Source organism: Tauraco erythrolophus, chromosome 5, assembly GCF_009769465.1.
Source record: "Tauraco erythrolophus isolate bTauEry1 chromosome 5, bTauEry1.pri, whole genome shotgun sequence".
Classification (NCBI taxonomy): domain Eukaryota; kingdom Metazoa; phylum Chordata; class Aves; order Musophagiformes; family Musophagidae; genus Tauraco; species Tauraco erythrolophus.
This window is the reverse complement of record NC_141469.1, coordinates 14,552,752-14,574,902: the sequence shown is the minus strand read 5'-3', so window position 1 is coordinate 14,574,902 and position 22,151 is coordinate 14,552,752. Positions and strand designations below refer to the sequence as shown.

Sequence of the window (22,151 nt, the reverse complement as noted above, 5' to 3'; positions counted from 1 at the left end):
AAAATTGTATCGTGCATCAGAAGTGAAGGAGCAGCGTGTGAAATGTGAAAGGGAGGGGGCAGAAAGCTGTCACCAGAGTTTGTGCTATAACTTTCCTGTCTCCTGGTTGTGGCAACTTCATTCAAGAAGCTGTAGTGTTGTGGCTGACATTTGGATACCTTACAGAAGATGTCTGGTGGGCTAGAAGGAAGATGACTTGGCTTTGAAATGTCAGAAAAGATCACAGAGTGTGTTTTCTTGCTTAACTTAGGGCAATTTTGAGGTGGTCTATGGGTCTGCAGCAATAGGTAGCCTTTTATTAGACAAGCAGATATGATGGAGGAAACAAACAGGAGCACAAGCTTTCTTGAGTTCCTGAGGGAGACCAGAAAAACTTGTCTCTTTCTTTGCATCGTGTATCAGCTCATCTAATAACAGATACTATCTTTCCCAGAAAACTTTACCTTACTGAATTTCCAAATAAGTTGCAAGATAAAAGCAAACAAGAATCTGTAACTGACACAGGAATAGAAGCATGGTCAAGTTTCAGACCTAAACATCTTTGCTGAGAATTCTGTTCCTAATGTTTTACATTCATTTGCTGATAAAGCACAACTGAAACAATTCCAGAAGATTACTTATCACTTTTAGAAAAAGTTAATCTCTTTTTTTTAAGTAGTGAAACATTTAAATATATTTGGTGTTTACTCTGAGCCTTAGTATCTTTTTGCATCATCAGTATATAAATTCTGAAAGAAACAAATAATTACTTTAAAATATTTACATAATGTCATTATTGATACTTTGAATTGGAGTTTAATTACTCACCACAGGCGGCCCTGACTATGACTTTCCTGACCCTACTTTTCATTCTGAAAGTAGGGTGCTCGTAGCTTATTTGGTATTAACTAAGAGATCTGCAAGAGCTTGATCACGCTTGTGAAAAAGGATTGCCATGTCTTGCAGATTGCAGTTACGCTTTAAAAGAACATAAAATTGACAATGTAGTGGGTGGAAGAAAAAAGGTTTGTCTTAATATGACAGTTATGCACGATGACACACACTTAGGTGAGGAAAACCAGACTTTCTGTAAAATGGTTTTGAGATCAAAATCACGTGCATTTTGTATGGAAGTGACTATGAATATAATTTCACTGATAAAACAATTCAATAAAACATAAACCTGTCTCTGTTACAACTCTGTATTGAGAAGTAAAGGAACCGTGTGATGTCTGCTTTTCGCCTTGTCTTGTAGGTACAAAACTGTGTTTAGGTTGCTGCAGAGGTAAAGTAGGCCCACAGTGATACCTGCTTCTTGCCTTTACAGCAGAAACTCATTTAGATTGTGAGAGGGATGAGACGTCTATCTTGAAATCACTTCTGAAGCCAGCAGTGAGTTTATTTAACAAATAAATAAATAAGAACCCTTTCAGTTTCTCATCTCAGAAGAGAGAAGGTTGTGCAAAGGTCAGAGCACCTTCAAAGGTTGTCTGTTTGTTTAAAAAAGGCTGACAAGTAGGTTGTTTGTTTGGGTATTTATATACTTAGGAACTTAATTCTAGTTCTACAAGTTTAACTGTTTTAGTCAAAATGCTTTCTCAAGTGAAAATATGAACTTGCGCATCTTTTCTTTGTAGATATTTTGAGAAATGCTTGTATTTGGATAGCTGGGAATGTTTATATTTGGGTGGTTGGGAATGTTTATTTTCCCAGGAGCTTCTGGATGTTCCTGTGAGAAAATTCCTTGCTCCTCTCAAGCGAGGATTGCTAGCAGTGTGGATGAAGCATAGGGAGCCCCAGACACGAGAGTCAGTCGCTTGACAGTACTGCAGTTCTACAGTTCTAGAAGCTTCCTAGAGAGGACTTTGATTAATAGGTAGATCCTTTCTACAAAGTCAAAGAACATAGAGCTCATAGCAAGCCTGAAAAAAATTTATGTACTCCCCTCTCATCTGTCTAACTCATATTTATGCCTTCTACCACAGTCAATCTGATGAGCAGTTTTACCCAGAGTTCCCCAAACCAGAAGTGAATTACCATCTGTTAGGTAATACCAGCACCAGACCTTAGCTTCCACTGTCTTTTCAACATGATCACAAACTGTCATAAGAACAAAAGAAAAATCCTCGTTGATAAATCTTCTCTTCCCTGCTTTTCTGGAAATGTATGTGAGAGTGCTTCAAGCTTCTCCTTATTAGAGAAAAATTCGGTGTTTGCTCCCAGTCTCCAAGGGAAAAGGGGTTGCCAGCTGAGAGAACTCTTTACCCACACAGCTGCTTGAAGTCTAGAATAATAGAAATGGGATGAAAAACAGTCGTTTCCTGTATTTTCTACTAACGTGAACTTTTTGGATTAACTAAAAACTTCATCTATCGCAAACAAATTCTACGAAGGAAAATGCAGGTAAATTAGTTGATCAAAGTGTTACTGAGCAGCAGATCTAATGCAGTGGAGAGAGGCAAACAGGATTCCCAGATGAGTCCAGAGAGCTACGTTCAATATACATGAGTTAGGCGTTTTCTGGAAAGCTGTCAGTAATGCAATCATTTGTGTTCAAGAAAGATGAATTAAGACTGAAACAGATAGAATGATCTGGGGAACGGAAAGCCTATTGTATGACAGAGTATTGGAAAAGCTTGGTTTATTATCCTAACAAAGTGAAGTATGAGAGTGTGTATGATTTCTTTCTTATGAATGCATCAGGCGGCCAGCATGAGGAACAGAAACTAATTACTTAGCTAAAAGTCCATGTTGGCAGAAGAGCAAATGAGTATAAACTGTCTGAATAATGCTGGACTGCCAATTAGAAAATGACTCTGAACTATTATAGCAATCTTTTTTTTTTTTTGAAATGACCTCCCAGTCAGAACACTGGGAGAAGAAATTCAAATAATTTCAAGGTGTAGTTCAAAAATGTGTGAAGGGAGTTTGATTGTGTAGTGTCTGACAGTACAATATTGAAACAGATGATCTTGGAGATTCTTGCAGCTCCGTGTTGCTAATACTTAATTTTATTAGAATATCAGACTTTTGATTGCTTTTCAGACTTTCATGATTGCTTTTGAGGGGAGTGGGAAAAGGTGTACTCTTGCACATTCTTTCATACAGTAGAGCTGAAGCAGCTTCCTCTGCTTCTCTCAACATCTCCTGTGGATGTCCAGAACACTGGGTGATGGGCACTGCTTGTAAGCATGGCACAGACTTTAGGGAAGTGATGTTATTTCTTCTAAGTCTTCACCAAAATTCTTTGGTGATGATACTGCCACAACTGCCTGTAGCAGTAACGGGAGGGAAAATCCACGGCTGGAGTTCCCTGATGTAGACACCCAGTGGGAAATGAAGGTCAAGACCAACTGACAGAGCAGAACTCAGAGTGTTATATTGAATAAACACCTCTGTGAGGTCTTATTCTAATCAACCTATTTTGAGTCTTGCAATTAATACTAACAATACCTGTACTAGATGCAAATATAAACTCTGTTTCTTGTAAGTAACTTGCTCATCAGAGTGAATGGTGTCATGTTTAATTTTTAGTAAGATTTCTGAAGACTTTAATGCAATTTTTATGGCAGTAGATACAAATTATGAAATGCAGATTTTAGCATACTGAAAAATGCACTGTTTATTCAGTAAAGAAGAAATGGGAATCTTAATTCATTTTGTTAAGATATTCATAGTGCAATTTTTACTCAAGTTTTGATGCAGAAGATTGTTTTCTAGTAATTTTATATTGCCATTGAGCTCATCATCTGGTCGGTCCAGCAATATTTGCCTTAATTTATGTTGTGCGTCGTACACTGAAGTGAGACTGTGTTGTCTGGCTGTTCATCAGACAACTGTGTAAGCTTTTCACCACTCCTGGCTTGTATCCTCTCAAGTGTCCCCTGAAATAAGTGGTTAGAGTACAAGTTCTTTCCTTGGCTCCTCTAGCATGGTTTTTTGGCACATGTTCTCCAATACTCATATGGAAATGAGATTTTTGTTTTTTTTCCTCTATCCAGCTGCCTCAGACCCTGTGAGCAGTACTGAATACTTTCATTTTAGGAAAGCATTTTTCCATGAAATTCCAGCTTGAACATTTGGGTTGTAGTCTGCTGCTTCAGGGAGCAAGATGCTCAGGCAGATAGACTGAGAGATTGCCGGATCAGTCCTGTTTTGCTCAAGCCATATGCACAGCTGGTTGGGGGGTTGAGGGGGTGATGGGGAGAAGAAGCGTGAAATAAAAGCCTATATATCTATGTCTGCATCCTATTTTTTTAATCATTCTGGAGCGAGTATTCTTTGGGATGTAATTTGTCAGAACATCTGGGTTTCTCTGGCTGCAGTTAACTGCTGCTTTTTTGGGGTTGTGGAGTCTGTGTCAGTGATCTTTGGATAGTGGATTTGTAATAACCGGCCTGAGGTATTTGGATTTGAGCAAGTAACAACTCTCCGTTGGCTGGCCCATATAAATGAATAGCCAAAAAATCTTACAAATGCTCCATCAGTAGCGTGCTGATAGAAGCTGGAATTTGTCTTCTGTGACTTTTATTTCACGGTGAAAGCAGGCAGGGGGGAGAGCCGGCATCACAAGCACTTAGGAGGGGATTTTTACTCTTTGGATTTTGTGGATGGTTACCAATATGCAACAGACTTTAAAGGGGTGATTCCTGGAAATTATGATGCGGGGGGTGGGAAGCAACCAGCCTACTGGCTGATTGTAAGGACTAAGGACTTCAAACATGACGTTATGTTATATTATATAAAAATTGTAAGTGTGGAAATGCCTAGAATATTTGGTACCTATGGAACACTGCAGAAGACTTTCACATGGTTGGGCTTTGCTCCAAAGAACCGAGGGGCAGAAGAAAAGGCCTGTATTTCATTCTTTTGCTACCAGTGGTCATTAGTAATGATGGCAAAAATTCAACATCTTAAAAAAACAAAAAACAAAAAACAAAAACAAAACAAAACAAACCAAACAACAACAACAACAAAAAAAAAACCCAAAACCAAACAAGGTTGACTCCCCTGTCATGGCTGGGTGCGTTGCAGCTGAGAAGGGCCGGTGTTTCAGCCCCCTGCAATGCTCCCACTGTTGCTCGTGGGTGTTTCTTCATGGGTGCAAACTGTGTGTGCTGAAACCGCAGTGCGAAGGTCATCTTTGCTAGCAGTGGGTCGCCAGGGGAGTGGGTGGCGATCTTGTCGTGCAAAACAAGAATGCTTTGCAGCATGGGTCTGCAGTAACTCTGAGCTGGGTGTGAACAGGGTGCAGCAATACAGGGCTTCTCTTCTCCCCAAAACACAACGTACGGCTAACAACTGATACTGGCAGAGTGTCTGTACCCCAAGTGTCAAGAAAGAGCAGATTAGTTACTAGTAGCAGAAGAGCATCTATTTTTAATGATGCTAAGACTCAAATGTTAATTATCTATAATTTATAAAGACCGTTTTTCTTTGTCACTTTTAATCTCTTGCATAACCTTGCAGTTGACAGATCTTTCTCAGTGGGGGGGGGGGGGGAAGCTGTTTCAAATAGGCAAATAAGTTAAAAAAATTGAATCTAGTGCTCATGCTGTGTACTACGCTAACAAGGTAAATAAACAGTTTCTTCCTTGCTTTTCTTATTTCATACACGGAAAACATAATAAAGATTATTTAGATTTATATGGATAGACTTGACAGCTTTTTTCGTATTTACATTGACTCCAAGAGATAAATCAAACTTAGGACTTTGCTTTCAAGGATCAGTTATTTATCATATGAATAGCTGTGGAAGAGAATAGACCTAGCTATAGGGAGGTTATTATAACGGTGTTTCAAATGTGTCATTTTTGTCTTTGTGTATTTCAGTTTTGGAGCATAATGGGGAAGAAGCTGTGCCTGTGATCTTAGTGCTTTGTGGGGGAAAGAGCATTAACTGGAGCTGCCTTTTTTCCTCCTAGCGCATCTTCAGTCAGTACAGTACAGTCAGTTCTTAGTTGTGTTTGATAATTTGCAGACTGAGTGTCAGCAGCTGAAGCTGAGAGCCATGCTGAGTTGAGCCCTGTACCCAAGCTGCAACCTCTTCCTGGAACCTGGGCTACAGCAGGCCAATGTATGGATACATTCAGTATCGTTTTGCGTGGAGGCACAGTACGGGGTAGTACAGCTCTGGCACTGTTACACTGAGTTAACAAGCCTTGGTGGATCTGATCTGACTCCCTGTAGCATATCCCAAAGCGCTCATAATGCACAGATTTTTCTGTCACTTGATCTATTCCAGCTTCCATTTGGATGTTGCAGAGGTGGTATGGTTTTTGTGATGACCTCAGTACAGAGAGAGTTTTTAAGTAATTGTTATTTCTGAACTGTGAATTTCAGTTTTTGGGGGCAATTCTGATCATATGCCCAAACTGTAAAAAATAACAAATGAGACTGTTTATAATCAAATACTCAAGGCTTTTGCAGCTTTGTGCTCGTTATTCATACCCCTAGTAATGCACTTACATGAGCTATTAAATTTTGTTAACCTCAGACTTTGCTTGGTGGGATGTCATAATGCTTATCTTGTACCACGTGTTGGTACTTCTCTCTAGAAAGCATACAAAGATGCAGCCTACAGAGAGAAGAGAAAGATATTCAGTTGCAGAGAAATTGGGGAAAAAAAGCAGTTTAGGATGATTCTTAGAGACTGAGAAGTTTGTATTTCCTATTATCCTCGTATTATTTCTTGAAAAGTGTGCCTGGAAGTAATATATAGCCTCAGTGCTTCACAAGTGAATGATTCTGACTCTACACTCTGGAAGAGAGTCAGGATCAAACGCTGCCTATAAAAAGTATTCAGCCATATGCAGATACGCCTACCCTTTGGTTTGATTCTTTCAGATAAATAAACAGCTGAAACTGTCACTTGGTATACAGCAAATGATAGGGGCATATATATCAGTAGGACTTTCCCTACTACAGATCATAGGGAAATAGAGGTAAAAATATTTTATATTTTATTAATATAGTATATATAATCAACATAATATATCTATTAGACTACTGTGAAAGCGTTGCAGTAAAGTTGATATAGCTTATGATCCTTTTAGTTCTTCTCATCTTTAATTCAATTTTAACATTTGTTAGTGTCTCTGCATAGCAACTTTTCCACTGGAACTGTAAACCTTGCAATACCACGTGCATGCCTATTGGGAAAAGGTTTTTTTTTCTTTTTTTACTTTATATGGACTCTTACAAATAATTACACACTAAACGTTGGAAAATGACTGTATTAGCTTTGTTCTCTATCCCAGAAGCTTGTGTCCAGCAAAGGATTGACAGCAGTGTTTTAGTTTGCCGACTACGCTGTGTTGATTGAACTATTTAGCAAATTGTTAATCTGTACGATGAAAATAAATAGCTGGTAAATATACAGTGTCTCATCAATATCTTCTTGTAAAAAGGAATTTGCTGCGTGTACTGGAATGGGATCTGTCCTATAAACGCTGATCAATACTGTTGCAGAACCTTGTAACATTTTCAGCACTTGCGGCTCATCCAGCCCATGTATCTGAAACTACAAGTTCTTTGATTGAAAAGTTAAAAGAAATATAGTTGCTCCCTGACTCTGATGGGTGGTGCTGTGTGGCCAGCAGGAAAGCGATGGCGGTGAGGATGGGGACTGACTGTCCATAGCAGCTGTCCATGGAGTCACGGTGGCTGTGTTAGCAGAGTTCAGTGCTCGCTTTCTATGCATGAGGGCCTGTGGGAGAAGGAGAGGTGCAGATGGTCACTGTCCCACAGCACTTCCAGGTAATGTAAAAATAAAAGTGTCTGCACGTGTTGTGTTCTTATACCACTGCCAGAGTTCTACTAAGGGAGTGAAATTGTGAATGCCTTCCTGGAAGATACAATATTGACATTTTTCAGTGACTACTTTCAGTCATCTCTCTTGTCCTATGCTTTCCCCGATGTGATGTGTACCTAGTTATTGTGAGATGCCGGGAGCATATAACAGTGCTGACAGAATAGTGTGTTTGAGCAGCCAACAGCAAGAAGTGCTGGGGAGTCATTGGAAGCCACTGGTGATTTGATGAGGTAAATCTAGAGTAACTGAGAAAAGGATCTGACATTATTTCTTTGCAAAACTTAAGTGCCTTCTGAACATGGCCTTTGATCATAAACTGAAATGCAAAGGCTTTAATTAAGAGCAGGCACAAAAGTTTCAGTAATGATAATGATTCAGTCTTATGAACTTTGACAGTGTGTGTGGATGTGGCTCAGACTACCATAAATGACTGAAAGAAATGTTCTTTTTAATCACGGAAAACTGCCTTATACTAAAGGACAGTTAATTAAATCTGAATTTAGCATTTATGCTTAGAGAAATCTGACACTTAGACACGTCTGTGATAAATGCACTAGAAAGTATGAGGAGAGCTACTCGTTGCATATTGTTCTAGATGACATTTACAGAAAATGAAACGTATCGCGAGTATCCACTCCAGCACACTGGTTTTCTTCCTGGTATGACAAGCTGTGGTGTCTACGAAATAGTTGTATTATTTTCCAGCTAAATCACTGGAATGAATGCTTGTCATAAACATTTTGCATTTGACCTAAGTTACAAGCGTTTTTTGATTTCTTCATATGTCTCTTGTCTGGGAAGGTAGAGCTGTAATGCCTAGAGTTATTCCAGGGAAGTTCAGTCTTATCCCAGTTCTGAATAAACTCGCTGTTTAGAGGTTTGCAATTTGCTCAGGAAAACCTACAGCAAGTAATGAGAAAACAGAAATTCTGACAGAATAATGGATGCTTGAGACTAAAATCTGCCTTTTTTGGTTGTATTTATATTTTGTAGTTGTTTCAGAATACTATTGGGGCCGTTAAGGAATAGTTCGTTTATGACAAAATTTTAAAAAGTACAGCAGTTTGTTTAATCAGGTAAAGTACTGGGAGAATATTTACTCTTTCAAATCCTTTGTATTTCTCTCTTCTTCTTCATTTTGCAGATCAGGACTAGAGCAGAGCTGTTTTCTCATGTTTTATATTTGGTTGTGAACTGTCTGACTTGGTGTTTGTGATGATGCTTGCCTGGGCCTATGTGAACATCTCGTAATGGGACTCTGATAATTGCAGTGTTCTGAGAGTTTAAGTATGTTTGGGAACTCAACCAACAGACAACATGAAAGAGACCAGACTATAGCTCCTATATATATATTTACATACACATATGACTTCTCTTTTTAATGAATATTTTAAAACTGTTTCTAAAAAAAATATATATATATTTGCACACAGTCAGATCAAAAAAATCCAGTTTCCTTTCAAAAGAAATAGATTTCAGAGAGAAGAGGCACAGTCTAATAATGCCAGTCTCACCAAACACAGTATTTATGTACATTTGGCTGTATGACTACTGGTTATAAAGTGGTTAAAACCAAATGAAAACAAACAAACATGCAGTTGATCAGTTGTCACTTGTAAAATACTTTTATGAAGTTTGTGGATATTTTTGTACTCCTTTCATTGTGACACTAGTAAAATTGAACTTGGAACTGCAAACAAGCAACAGACATTTAACTCCATTTGGAATTATGAAATGTGATTATTTAACTCATTTGGAGTTATGAAATGTGTTTTTGTTATATTATATGTTATGTTTTCAAGGCCAGGTTGGATGAGGCTTTGACCAACCTGATGTAGTGGAAGATGTCCCTGCCCATGCTAAGAGAGGCTCGAACTAGATCATCTTTTAGGTCCCTTCCAACACAAACTGTTCTACAATAAGCATAAAAGATACTTGGGCCTCCTCTTGCTTTAAAGCACACCTTAGTATCATGCAAAAACAGTTATACGTATTTTAAAATATTTGCTGAGCTGCTTCTAGGTTACAAATGCATCTTCCTGTAAATCAGTGACGAAGAGGAAGGTTAATTCTTAAATTATTTGTTCTTGTTTGTTGAATAAAAAGCATAATAATTAGAAAATGGATGGGCCAGATGTTACCTGTTTGAGACTGGCATATAGGACAGCTTTTTAGCATCTTAAAATGACGTAAAGTTTTTGGTCTGGCATTGATACCCCTTCTTACAGCAGAAACAGATCTGCCATAAGTTATTTCTTCAGCTCCCAAGAGGGTAAGACAGGTATAACCAACAAGGAAATATCAGTGATATTATTTTCACTTGTGACTTGAAGTATTTACAGATAAAATTTAGATAGAAATTTTGTGTTGAAAATTTTGTACTAATGTTCTGTAGAAAGCCAAATGCTTCTGAGTTGCTAATGTTATATTAGTTGAAAAAAATCTAAATGTAAAATTACATGCAAATTTAAGACTCCCACAGATATCTAAAGTGTACTGGCCCTCATTAAATTAATTATAGCATTTTTTTACTATCTTCAGGCTTTTGTAGAAAAAAAAATTGTTCTCTCTGCAGAGAATCAAGGGCTAAGAGCTGACTGAGAAAAGCTATGATTCTACTTTGTTATATCTCTGTGGTAGATTTTTGGTTGGCCTGTTTGAACGACAGGTTGTATTAGGATAACAAGCAGACAAGTAAAATTATCTTTGTTTTAAAGGAGAATTTTCTTTTTGTATAGGAAGTTGCAGCTAGAATAAAAGAATTGAGGGACACATTTGAGAGCGTGGGACAAAATAAGTCTTTTGCAAAATGGTTTTGAGTTTTACTTTGAAATCAAGCCAAAAATTTGTCCTTGGGGGGCTGTGTTGTAAATGGATCTGTTATTTAGGCAAGGTGATTGAACAGATGTGAATGCTCAGTACATGCCTCCCTTGTGTGTTGCTGGAGCTGCCATCCTGGTACCAGCAAGCGAATGCAATGGGCTGCTTTGGCAGATCATGGTAGAGGGGTGTTACAGAGATTTCCTTATACTTTCTTTGTCTAATTTTTACTGTTTATTCAGTTGTCTGTTCTCAACCGACATTCACAATAACATGCGATAGACAGTAAACCCACACACTGAAAACCTGTACTATGTTTTGGGAAATATAGAAGTAACAGGAAGTCAGCTTGTCCCATACTTTTTCTTGTCAAAGGAAGGTAGTTGTGTACAACAGCAGCTCCACCCTGCAAAAAATGCAGGGACAACTGGAGGTCCTGTGTACGGGAGAATAGAAGGACTTTCTTTCTGTGAATGCCTGCAAGTATCTGTCACCTCAAAGATGCTCGGGAAGTGGCAGGAGGAGACAGAGCCAGACATTGTGTGAGATGGGGACTGCAAAGGCAAGTACTTATTTGGAGAAGAGACTTTTTAATGTACTGTGTTCTTTCATTTGTGGTTGAAAATGTTGGTTCTAGATAACAACTCTAGATGAAGAATTCTGGCATTTGAGTTAGAGCCGAAGTGTCTGATTTTAGGAAAGGAACAAATGAGCACATCCTCTCTCCCTTTAGAGAATCAGGAAAGTTGAGATGGATAAATGTGTAATGGTGAGAGACTTTCTACACAGGAACCAAAGGATACTGTGCTTAAATTATTAATTAGTTAATTGTTATTACATTGTATGTATACATATATATCTCCCTTTAAATTTATCTCCAAAATGTGGAAAGTATGAGGAAAAATTATATGAGCACTTCTCTCATTCTTATTGGAAAATAGCAACAAAAAGTAATATTTCATTTACCTTTTTTTTTTTTCCTTCCTCTCTCAGGTCCGCACCAGTGTTCTACCTGATCACAAGGAGCCAAGAGCAGATGTTGGAGTAAGCAATTTTATTTCCTTAATCGATTTTTTTTTTTTCCCCCCACGACATCAGCAGACACAGACACCCAGTGAAGAGTGTTCTAACTGCTAAACAGGAGCTAGCAAGCTTTTTTAATAGCAAAAGTTGGGTTAAATGAATAAAAAAATCAAGGCAGGAGTAATAGTCTCAGTGATTGATGTAATCCCATTGACATGTTTCTTGAAAACCCTTTTCAGCTGAAGTTATCCTGAGGCAAATGCAGCTATCTAGACTTCCTGCTACTGCAATACAAGGAATCTGGATGAGATGGAGAGCTTGGAATCGCATTGCCTCAATGGGCCTGGCCTGTTGCCTTCTGCTTTTCATGTGCAGAGTATAAAAAGTTCTGCTGTACGAGTTACCTTTGAGTTCACTTTAAGAAATGACACCGATGGCGTGCGGAGGACTTAGTTTTCTGTGTAGGTCTGTAGACCTTTTGGCAAAGTTATTGGGATGTCATTTCTGGGTCTGAGAAGGTTGGAACCTCCCAGATAATATGAATGCCTCATGGGGCTGGGAAATGTTGCTCCTGCTAGAGCTGAGTAAAAGACCAAACACCATCTGGTGTAGGTGTCAGACGTATGTCTGCAAACTTTTAAAATGACTGGATTTTTAAAATTTTAGCCTAAGGTGTTGACTTTCCTGCGTTGCCAGGGCTTCCTTGGCATAGTTTCTAGGACTTGAGCTAGTGTTTGAAAAATCTGTAGCTTGGCAGCAAGTTCAATCTTAGTGAAATAATCAATGTGTTTCAACTTTTCGTGTAGCTATTATAGAGACTTTTCTCTTTGGCTAGCTGAGATTATTCATCAAACTACTCAAGACATATATCTTAAGATTTGTTATCTTAAGTACCTCACTAGCAAAACTACAGAGGAACATTACTCTGTAATTAGTGTTACAACAGCAGTTCTCTTTACAGCCTACTTTTCAAGCCTTTCCAATTCACGTGTGCAAAGTTAGATTGGGTTGTAGACTGCCAGTTCAGGCCCCAGGGTAGACTATTTGTACCTAAATCAGTATCGTAAAAAGCATTCTCCAGAATTGTTTGAAATTAGTCCCCTTGAACATTAGTATAACTCTCTTCATTTGGGTCATTGGGTCATGGGATCATTCACAATCTTGTTTAGTTTTGCAAATAACTCCTAATTGCATTGTCAGGCAAAGAAAATTTTATTCTAAATAAGCATAAAAATATGAAACAGACAAATAAGTAGAGTTTAAGCGCATAAAATTATTCACCTTGAATTTCATGACCCTGGAGAACTAGATGTGACACTCAGAGATGGTTCGTGGTACAAAGACCAGAGCTCCTAGATTGTATATGAGAGCAGTGTAATTGCTTCTCAGCCCTGATCATATGAGGACTCTGACTTAAGGTTCTTAAACAGATTTATAGTTCTATTATGCTGCAGAAAGAAGACCCAAGTGACCCAGCCTATACTGCTTTCATTCCAAGTATCCCTCTCCCCGTTTCCAAACGGTAAGGTTGCAAATACAAGCGCTTGAATGCCATGAAATGCCAGAGTAAAGGCTGCTATATAGATGTTGTGCTGTGGAACGTATTCTTACGGTGCTATGAAGATAGGCTCTTGTAAGAAAATAACTAATCTGAGCTAACTGTGCCACCATAGATTTTTAGTGAAGAAACACTGTTGTGTCGACTGATCTAAAGGAAGGCAGAGCTATCTGTGTGTTCCCTCTAGCAAGGCTGTAGCTGTGCGTCACACCTGAATGTAGTTCTTGGAAAAGTACACATTTTATTTTGGCAGTGAAAACTAACCATGATCTTGGCTTGTACAGCTGTGGTGTTTTTCTTTATATGTTCCCTATAAGCTTTTTTCTTCCTTATTTCCTGTTCAGCGCTTCCCAAATCCACTGTTTTCCCAGCCTTCTCTAGACTCTCAGCTTGCGTCTTTATTCCTTCACTGCTTAAGTGCCAACCAAAGCACAGGAAATCGGAGCCTGTGTCATTGACAGGAATGGATGGATTACTTTACCAGATTGGAGACCAGTGTTGGTGGTTACCTGGATTGAGAATTGTGATTTGAACTGTGCATTTTATATGCAAGAAAACCTGTCTTAGCGTAGAGCTTTGTTGGTGGCATTCAAATAATGGGTATTTAGCTGGCCTTCCTGAAAGAAAGCAGGCTGCACAGTATTTTTTACCAGAGGAAGCTACACTTCTCAGTAGCAAAAAATTCTGCTCTTTTTTTCCCTCAAGGGGAAAGCTGCGCTCTGCATGCAGCCTGTGTTGACTCAGAGCAACTTGATGCTTCTTTAATTTGTATATGCAAGAACATATATAATTTAGCCTGGAATTTTACTTTGTCATTCCAACGGTAGAATAAAATTACTATAACGTAATAAACTGAAACTTTGCATACTACTTATTGTTTTCTTGCAAAAATTCAACATGATCTTATGATCTCATTATAATTTATTCAGAGCAAGTGATATTAAGTTGTATATTTGAAAGATAAATGGATAGAAGATGGCTGTAGACTGTTTTCTTTCCCATTTTTTCCCAGGGCAAGAACACTACTGTTGGGCAAATTGAACAAATGAGATTTTAGCAATGTGCAGCAGGAGATAAGCAGAGGTTAGAAAAAAACCACAAATCAAAAGATGCGTTTGTTTTCCTCTTTGCGTTATTTTGTTGATGTGCAACGGTGATTTTGATAGAAGGAAAAGATATAATGTTGTAGCTTAATTTAACTTTAGACATTCTAGTTTCATGAGTACGTTTTTCTTCACTTGTACTGCAATGAGTAGGTCCACCTTACAATGGAAATAAAGGAAACAAGTACTTAGAAACACTGCCATAAACTAGAGAAATACAACATTTCTATTAATAAACTTGCACTGAACTCAATGTGAAAATACCTTCTGAGCAGATACATTGATATTTGGAATACGTAGATGGTAGTACCTAAGGCCTGAGGAAAAAACAGCAAGAACAACTTTGGTAAAAACCTGAAAAACTAGCTTTTCTTGTAATCTAGACATTAGAAATATAGAAAGAAGAAGATGCAAAATACAAATTCTTGTACTGAACGAAAATTTTGCTGAGGTTGTACCTTTTACAACCTGTTATTTTTTCAGGATGTCAGACTGTTCTTAATGAGAAAGATTCCTGCCTTTAAATCCAGAGTTTAACAATTTACTGATAATCACGTTACAAATGCATAAAAAAATTTCTACTGGATGAAGTGTCAAATTATTGTATGGGAATGTAATATTTTTTGAGATACCAAAGAAAGATTTCCAAGTGTGAGACCAAAAAAACCTAACAATTAAAACTTCAAAAATTAAGAGATTTTATCTTTTTTTTTTCCCTACTTTGTTTTTTTTAGCGAAGCTTCCTGGGCTGTACAACTTTCAGAGTAGGAGATTTGGTAAAGTCAAAGGAGCAACAGTTGACCCTTACCCTCAGGTAAGTGTTTTCCTCTATTTTAAACCATGTTGAATTAATAATCCATGGTACTTGATGATCAATGCTCAACTGTGTTTGAAACTCCATATTAGTTCAGGTTTATTAGATGGCAACTTGAAGTGTTTCTTTTTCTATCATGCACAAAGTCAAAATGAAATACCAGTTCTTTACGCTGGAGCTTGCCATGTGTCAAATAAGAAAAGGTTAGTAATTTTTTTGTGTGATAACCTGTGGAAGAATTACAGGGAACTTGAAGCAGGGGATGTTCTTTCAAAGTTTCTTTTAGAAAGGAGCATAAGGTTCTCAGTTGCGTTTGATGTGTGTGGTTTAAAGAATTAACACTGTACGGTTTGCTGGTTGGGTTACTAGGCCTATTGAAAGACGGCGGACTTAATGACTTGAGGCTTCTCTCATGTAAAATTGGTTGCAGTGTCCTAAACTCATTGTCACACACAGCCAAACTCAAATGGCAGTGAGGAAGGTGCTGTACAACTCCAATTTGTGACAGAGGGTACAGAGCTGCAGGACAGTCAGAACCAGTGTTGAAAAACTAGGGCTGGTCTGAACAGGTATTTGTTAAAGCCGTGCACTGAAAAAAGAGAAATGAGTTTTCACCCCTGATACTGACTTGTATGGTTTAAGATGAATCAAGATACAAATCAAAACTTTTTGAAAGTTAGCGGAAACCTTTTAGGAGGTGATTTTCTCTATGAATTCATTGGCTGTTATATAGTGCAGGGATTTTGTTCAGCTGATTTTTTTTGCAAGCACAATGGAGGGTTATTTGGGATTACTAGGTGGGTACAGGTAAGCTTCACAGAGCAACTGCCCAAACTCACATGTTTCTACATAGGCGAAGTTTTGGGAGGGAAGAAGCTGTGGCTAGCAAAACTAAGACACTGGCGTATGTGCTGCCTGGGATATAGCACAGAGGTGCTCTGAAAAAGTTGTTTTCCTTTCTTTATCCTGTGCGCATGAAGCCAGCCTGATTCGGCTGAAAGCCCAAATTACGACCCATTCAGTGATGTTGCGGTACCATCACTATGTCAAGAACACTGCATTTTTTTTTTTAAAACATAAACTACTTGGAGTATTTTGGTTTTATTGCTGCACCTGCCTTCCTCTTGTAACAACAGTAGTTGCATACGTGTGTGTAGTTTACGGGACAAAGGTAACAAAATGCCTTGATTTTAATTTCTCCTGAACACAGAAAATGCCATGCCGAACAAGCAGAAGACTTTGTTTTCTAATAAAACCAGTCAGCTAAAATGTGAACTGACTACTCTCTATGGAGATGTATGGCTACATAAATAAATACCGACTTAGTGTTTGTAAGAGTCTGTTCTTACAGAATTTCAAGTTGTCTCAAGTTCTTAGGGACAAACTTTGCCTCTCTAACATATTGAGAACTTCATCTGAAAGAATGCCTCTCACAGGTGCCGTAATATTTGACAGAAAGTAAAGTTTCAGGAAACTTTGAAAAGAATAAGTATTTTGTATCTAACCCATCTAATTTGTAAACAAAATCTTAGATGGATAACTAACAAGTTATAGATGACAGATTGCCAGGTTAGTTTGAGCTGAACCTCTAAGCCTTTTCAGATTTACTTTTTAATTAATATTTTTAGTCTTATATGTCCTCTTTGTGCAACTAACACTAGAAGACAAATATCATACTAATTCAAATTAATTTGCAGATATATTAAATGGTAGATTTTGGTTGGTTGAATCTTTTTTTTAAAGAAAAACATCCTACCATTTAAATGTGGGTTCTTTCATGATTACAGTTTTTCAGCAACAGAAAGTCAGTAGAAATTACCCACATTTCTTCAATGGCTGTTTAACCAGAGCAGTCTAATAATCTAAACTTGCTTTCCTCTAATTGCCCTACTATACAAGTACCCTGCAGGAGGATAGAGGATATACCAAAGGCCTTGTCAGAACATGCAATTCTATTTATTTCTTGTTGATATACCTTGGAGGGGGAGTTTACCAGGGAGTGCCTGTGATTTACAGTTACTCTTTTGTTAGATCTGAAGTACAGGTTTAAGGATTCGGAAATAGCTCTGTGCTGGGCCCTGTAAATATTGGTGTAATTATCGAATCTGGTTACTTTTTAACTGTTTTTTGTTGCTGTTTTGGTTTGGGTTTTTTTTGTTTTGTTTTTCCCAGTTATTATGGCTTGCCATTGTCTTAGGTACAATTTCTATGATAAAAATGTTTTTAAAGGAATATTCTTGTATTTTTCTCAGTATTTGTGGGGCGCTGGCATACATCTAGAATTCCTTACTGTTGACAAATCATGCTCTGCTTTTTCCCTCTCCCCACCATTGTGCCTTAATAGTGATTAGGGACACAAGTTACAAACCTCTGCAAAAGCAGTTTTTATTTTGATTGTCCTTTCTTCTCTGTAAAAGTGCCCTAAACTGATGGCTGAGTGTTTTTTGTAGACGTGTGCACCTATATCTTATCATCAAAACCTGAACAGGTCAATTTGTAGAATTGCTTCAGTGTTGACATTGTGCAGAACCAATGTTGGCAGAGGAATTTAGTTACTAGAGACTTGGGATTGCAGTTTCAAATATGAAATTTATAAAACAGAAAGGCCACTTATGGATTTGGATGTTTCATTTTGCAATGGTAATACAATGCCACTTGCTTCCAGCTTTCTTGTAGGGTTGTGATGATAAACAGGATGAAATACACTTTTGAATAAAACAAAATCCCTAGTCAATAGCAGTATTTTAATATTTATTATATGTTGCAGTGTATCCAATCTAAAAAAAAAAAGGCAAACATACATGCTCTTTCTTTTGTAAATGAGTTAAGTATACTGATTGCTATTTTAGTAATTAATTCTGATATTATTTTTTTTAGTTGATTTTACATTTCAAGTTCAATATAGAGGATCTTTTTACCATGCCTTTCTTTTAAGAAAACCATAACATGTTTTTGTATTTTTGCTTGGTTGAGGTCTGTGGCCTTTTGTAAAGGGCTAGCAATTAGTGCTTCCATTAGCTGCTTCCCCTGTGGTGGTAGTTTGCTCTATTTCCTGGAAGATCCTCTTCAGCTTGAGTCATTTTTGGTATGATGTCCAGTAAGGTGTAAGAAGCAGCAAAGGAAAAAGATCTTTTGTGCGCTCTGTAAAAATAAGGTCCATCTGTCTGAGATGCTCCTCCTAGTAGAGAGCACAAGAGTGTAAGTAGGCTACTTCAGTATGAAACTAGGGTAGTATCAATACTGATCGGATCCTTTGAGCCCTGTAAGCAGAAACTTTATAGCGATGGAGCTACCCATACAGAACCGGGAACCAGGATGGAGTGCGTCAATTACACGGATTATCTGAGAGAATGTGCTTGCAGATGTCTGTCAGTCATGTACTGTACAGCCTTTCTTTAAACATGTGGCAGTGCTTGACCTCTTGGACAACATCTATTTGTCTATTAATCTACTTTTTTCAGCTGTCTTTTTTTCATTAATCTTGGGCAGGACCGAACCTATTTCATTTAAATAAAGGAGATAAACCATAGTTATTTTTGGAAAGTTGAAGATAACTCCAAGACTCCATTAAAGTAAGGCCCCTCCAACTTCCCTCCATCCTAATACTGTCCCCCAAGCACCTTGTAGTTCAGTGGGCCAGAAGACACGTAACTGCACTTCAGTAGTAGTTATATTCACAATGCTGAACTAACTAGAGAGAATTTGAAAGCAGCACATTAGCTTTTGCAGTCATTTATGTACATATAACTTAGCAAATGATTAGTATAATATGCTGTATATTTAAATTGTTTCTTGGCTGCTTCATGTCATGTCATCCACCCCAAGAAGCAGGTAAACAGCAGCTTGGCTTTATAAGCCAGGCACATCCCCCATACAATTGAGTTGAAAACTTGTTTTGGCATGAAGCTCAATCAACAGTACATTGAAATCATGAAAGCCAAGAAGGAATTGAACAGCACAAGTTTATTTACCTTAGAATACAATAGAATGTTGTTTACTAGTGAACTTGTTTAAAAATTATATTAATTGCAATAGGCTGAACTGTGAATTCACAGAACAAACATTTCTATGGAAACACAATAGTTTTGTGCTTGCATATTGCAAAATACATTGTCAGTGGAGAAAATTATTTTAGGGAAGTCTGCATGTTGGTCTGTACTAATCGCATTTGTTGTGGATTATGCAGTGGAGAAAGGGACTGTCTGCTAAGACTGAAAGTCATGCAGTTTGCTTTTCAGGCAGGCAGTCACTTTATTATTTATTATTAAAAGATATGCAAATATACAGTCTGCTTCTCTTTTTCCTTGTGTTCTTGAGCCACTTTTTTTTTGGAAGAAAGGTATGGCCATGGGAACAAATTAGCAGGCCTAAATTTGCATATTCAACATGCAGCAGTGAGACTTGATAAGAAAAGCATTGGAGGCCAATGGCTGCTATTCTCAATCCATCTAGCTCCCTTGCTTTTCCACCTTTTCTTCCTCTCTGAATGCCTGGGTCAACCTTTTAACACCAGAAGTATTAAGGAGGGCACATAATCCTGCTGCTCATGATGGTGCTGGCTAGCTCCTTCTCTCACATTTGAGGGAACAGATAATGACCTTGGGGATCCTTAAGGACTGGGGATGGTTAGGAAATCTATGTGTATAAAAAACTTTAATATTAGAAGCATTAGTAAGTAATTGTGGTTTTAAACCTGAGCAGATTTCATGACAGCTTCAAAAGTCTCTGCGTTTGGCTCAGGGAGTAGAACAACAATGTTGCTTTTAACACTGATAGAAGTATTTTTTTTTTTCAAGTTCAAAACATGTTGTTTCACTCAGAATCACCTCCACAAGATTGATCAGAAAATGAGTCCTTGGTGACTCTGGCTTAGGTGAGCGCAGACTGTCACAGGGTTATGGCTGTGGTAGGTAGAGCGAGCACTGCAGCATGCAGTCATGTTGGGCTGAACAGTTAGGGATAGACTGAAACATTGCCAGCTTTGCTGCTGAAGCCTGCATCCCATGACTCTGGATTCTAAATCTGGTTTAGAAATCACTCTTCCAACACTTTGTCTCCTTTTCATTGGTCATATTCCAAATGCGGATGCTCTGTGGACAGATATCAGGCAACTGGTGCTCCTTGTCCCAGGTTTCTAAAAAGAAAAAAATCAACAATTTTCCAATTCCATAAGCCATACTATGTATGGGCTTCTTCATATTGATGCTTTTTTTAAATTCATACTGCTGTATTCCCCGTGCAGGTTGGTCAAGGTGCAGTCCATTGTCCTGTGGGTCTATGGTATCTCGTCTCACGACTGGAAGCAGTTTGAGGCAGGGACAGTCCTCACTGCACCATGTGAGGGCAGAGTGTGCTTTTCAGCTTTATTGAACTACAGCAAATAAGCTGATTCTACCCTGATGCATTATGAAGGGTCCTAAAACAAATTAATTATTCTCCTGGTATTCTGTTGAACCGTGTGTCTTTTTCTCTCTGTCCAGGCAAATGTCTTGGAGTCTATACACATATGTGGGTGTGCACCATGCTGTTTCTGTTAGTGCAAAGTAAAATATAGATTTTTATCTTATTTGTGATTGTTAGGCTTTTTTCTTTTTCTCACTGCATCACTTCTGTGATGTGTTACTCACTTGTAATTTTCTTTACAGTGAAATTTTAATCTCACAGTGTTACTTGAAAGTTTGAAATGCGTGACGTGTCTGTTGTTTGAAGACTCTCATGCGCCAGTGGTATTTAAAATTCACAGTGTCTGACACAGCTAATGATGGTTTCTCCCTGGACGTTTATAGAGCTCATTGTTGATTTGTGTGCCTGTAGAATTGAAAACAAATGTTGGGATTTTTTTGTTGTTTTTTAATTTCTGTTTTCATATTTCCATATGGAAAGATAAGAGAAATGGAGCAAGGAGTACAACTCCAATGCAACGGTCCCACTGGTTAGTTTAATTCTGTTGCTTTATCTTCTCTTGCAGATACTGCATGTTTCAGATTGTAATATTGCATATGTATTAGATGGGAACAGGAATGATCTTGAGAAGAAAATCATTGGGAAAAAAAGGATATAAAGTGAAATTAGATGAATTATGTTTTTAAAACATGTACGGGGAAAGCTTCCAAATACGTATTGCTACTCGTGCAGGCAGGCAATGCGGTGCCTACTGCAGTACTGAGGCCAAGACTCTAATAACAGCAATGAGGGGGAATATTTAATGTTCTATAGAAAGGCAAAGAAGGACTGAGAAAGCGCAACTGGCATTTCCATTTTTATTTTGTTTTACTGGAGTAACATGCCTCATTGGCTTGTATCAGTTCATTTGCAAAATGAGCTCCGTTTTCTTCAACATTCATTTATGCTCTTGATTTACACTGATGTAATTTTAAATTAAATCTGTTTTGGCCTTAGAAAAATGTGTTCCGTAAAAAAAGAATGGCTAGAGTTTTACTTCTGGAAGTCAAATGAATGCAACGTTTTCTTTTCAGACCAGGATAACGGCAAAGCGTTGTTGTAAAGTGTTTCAAGTCAACCTGGTAATAAGGTCATCCACTTGATGCTTTCACTGGGACATGTTAAGCTATTGAAAAATCTTCAGTCTTATAGCCCCATGTTCACTCTGATTTTTAAAGGTATATGTGATTTGCTAACATCTGTTGTATTCCCTTTCTCCTTGGAAATGCTGTAGTCCATTTGTTGAGGTAGCCTAGTTTGTGTGCTGGTTTGACACAGGAAGGAGAAAACAAATTGAGTCCAACCACTGAGCTGTAGTAACTCAGGGGAATGTTCTTCATTGTGAAGACACTTAAGTTGTTCTCATGCATTTCAAAATTATTTTTTATTTTGGCTCATAAGCACCCTTCGGACATTGAACCCTTCTTCCTCATTACTTTTCTTTAGTATACTTTGTTAATGTAGGCTTCTTAGATTGCAAGCCTATCTGGAATTGGTTCATTTTTAATTGTTCCTTTACTTTATTGTCGGTAATGAATTTGGCTTGGAGCAAACGAAGTAGTGAGACATGTAAAATGTGAAGAATTATGTATCTTTTGC

The 22,151-nt window shown here is 37.9% G+C and overlaps 1 protein-coding gene across 4 annotated transcripts in view; it reads left to right on the top strand.

The window, feature by feature from the left end:
* The window catches only part of INPP4B (inositol polyphosphate-4-phosphatase type II B), a 282,937-nt gene that overhangs the window by 143,509 nt on the left and 117,277 nt on the right, over window positions 1–22,151 (top strand). For all 4 annotated transcript variants that reach the window (XM_086612544.1, XM_086612542.1, XM_086612543.1 and 1 more), the window contains 2 exons: window positions 11,606–11,656; window positions 15,031–15,110. In XM_086612544.1, coding sequence (XP_086468670.1) covers window positions 11,606–11,656; window positions 15,031–15,110 — 131 coding nt within the window. The remainder of the gene's footprint in view (window positions 1–11,605; window positions 11,657–15,030; window positions 15,111–22,151) is intronic.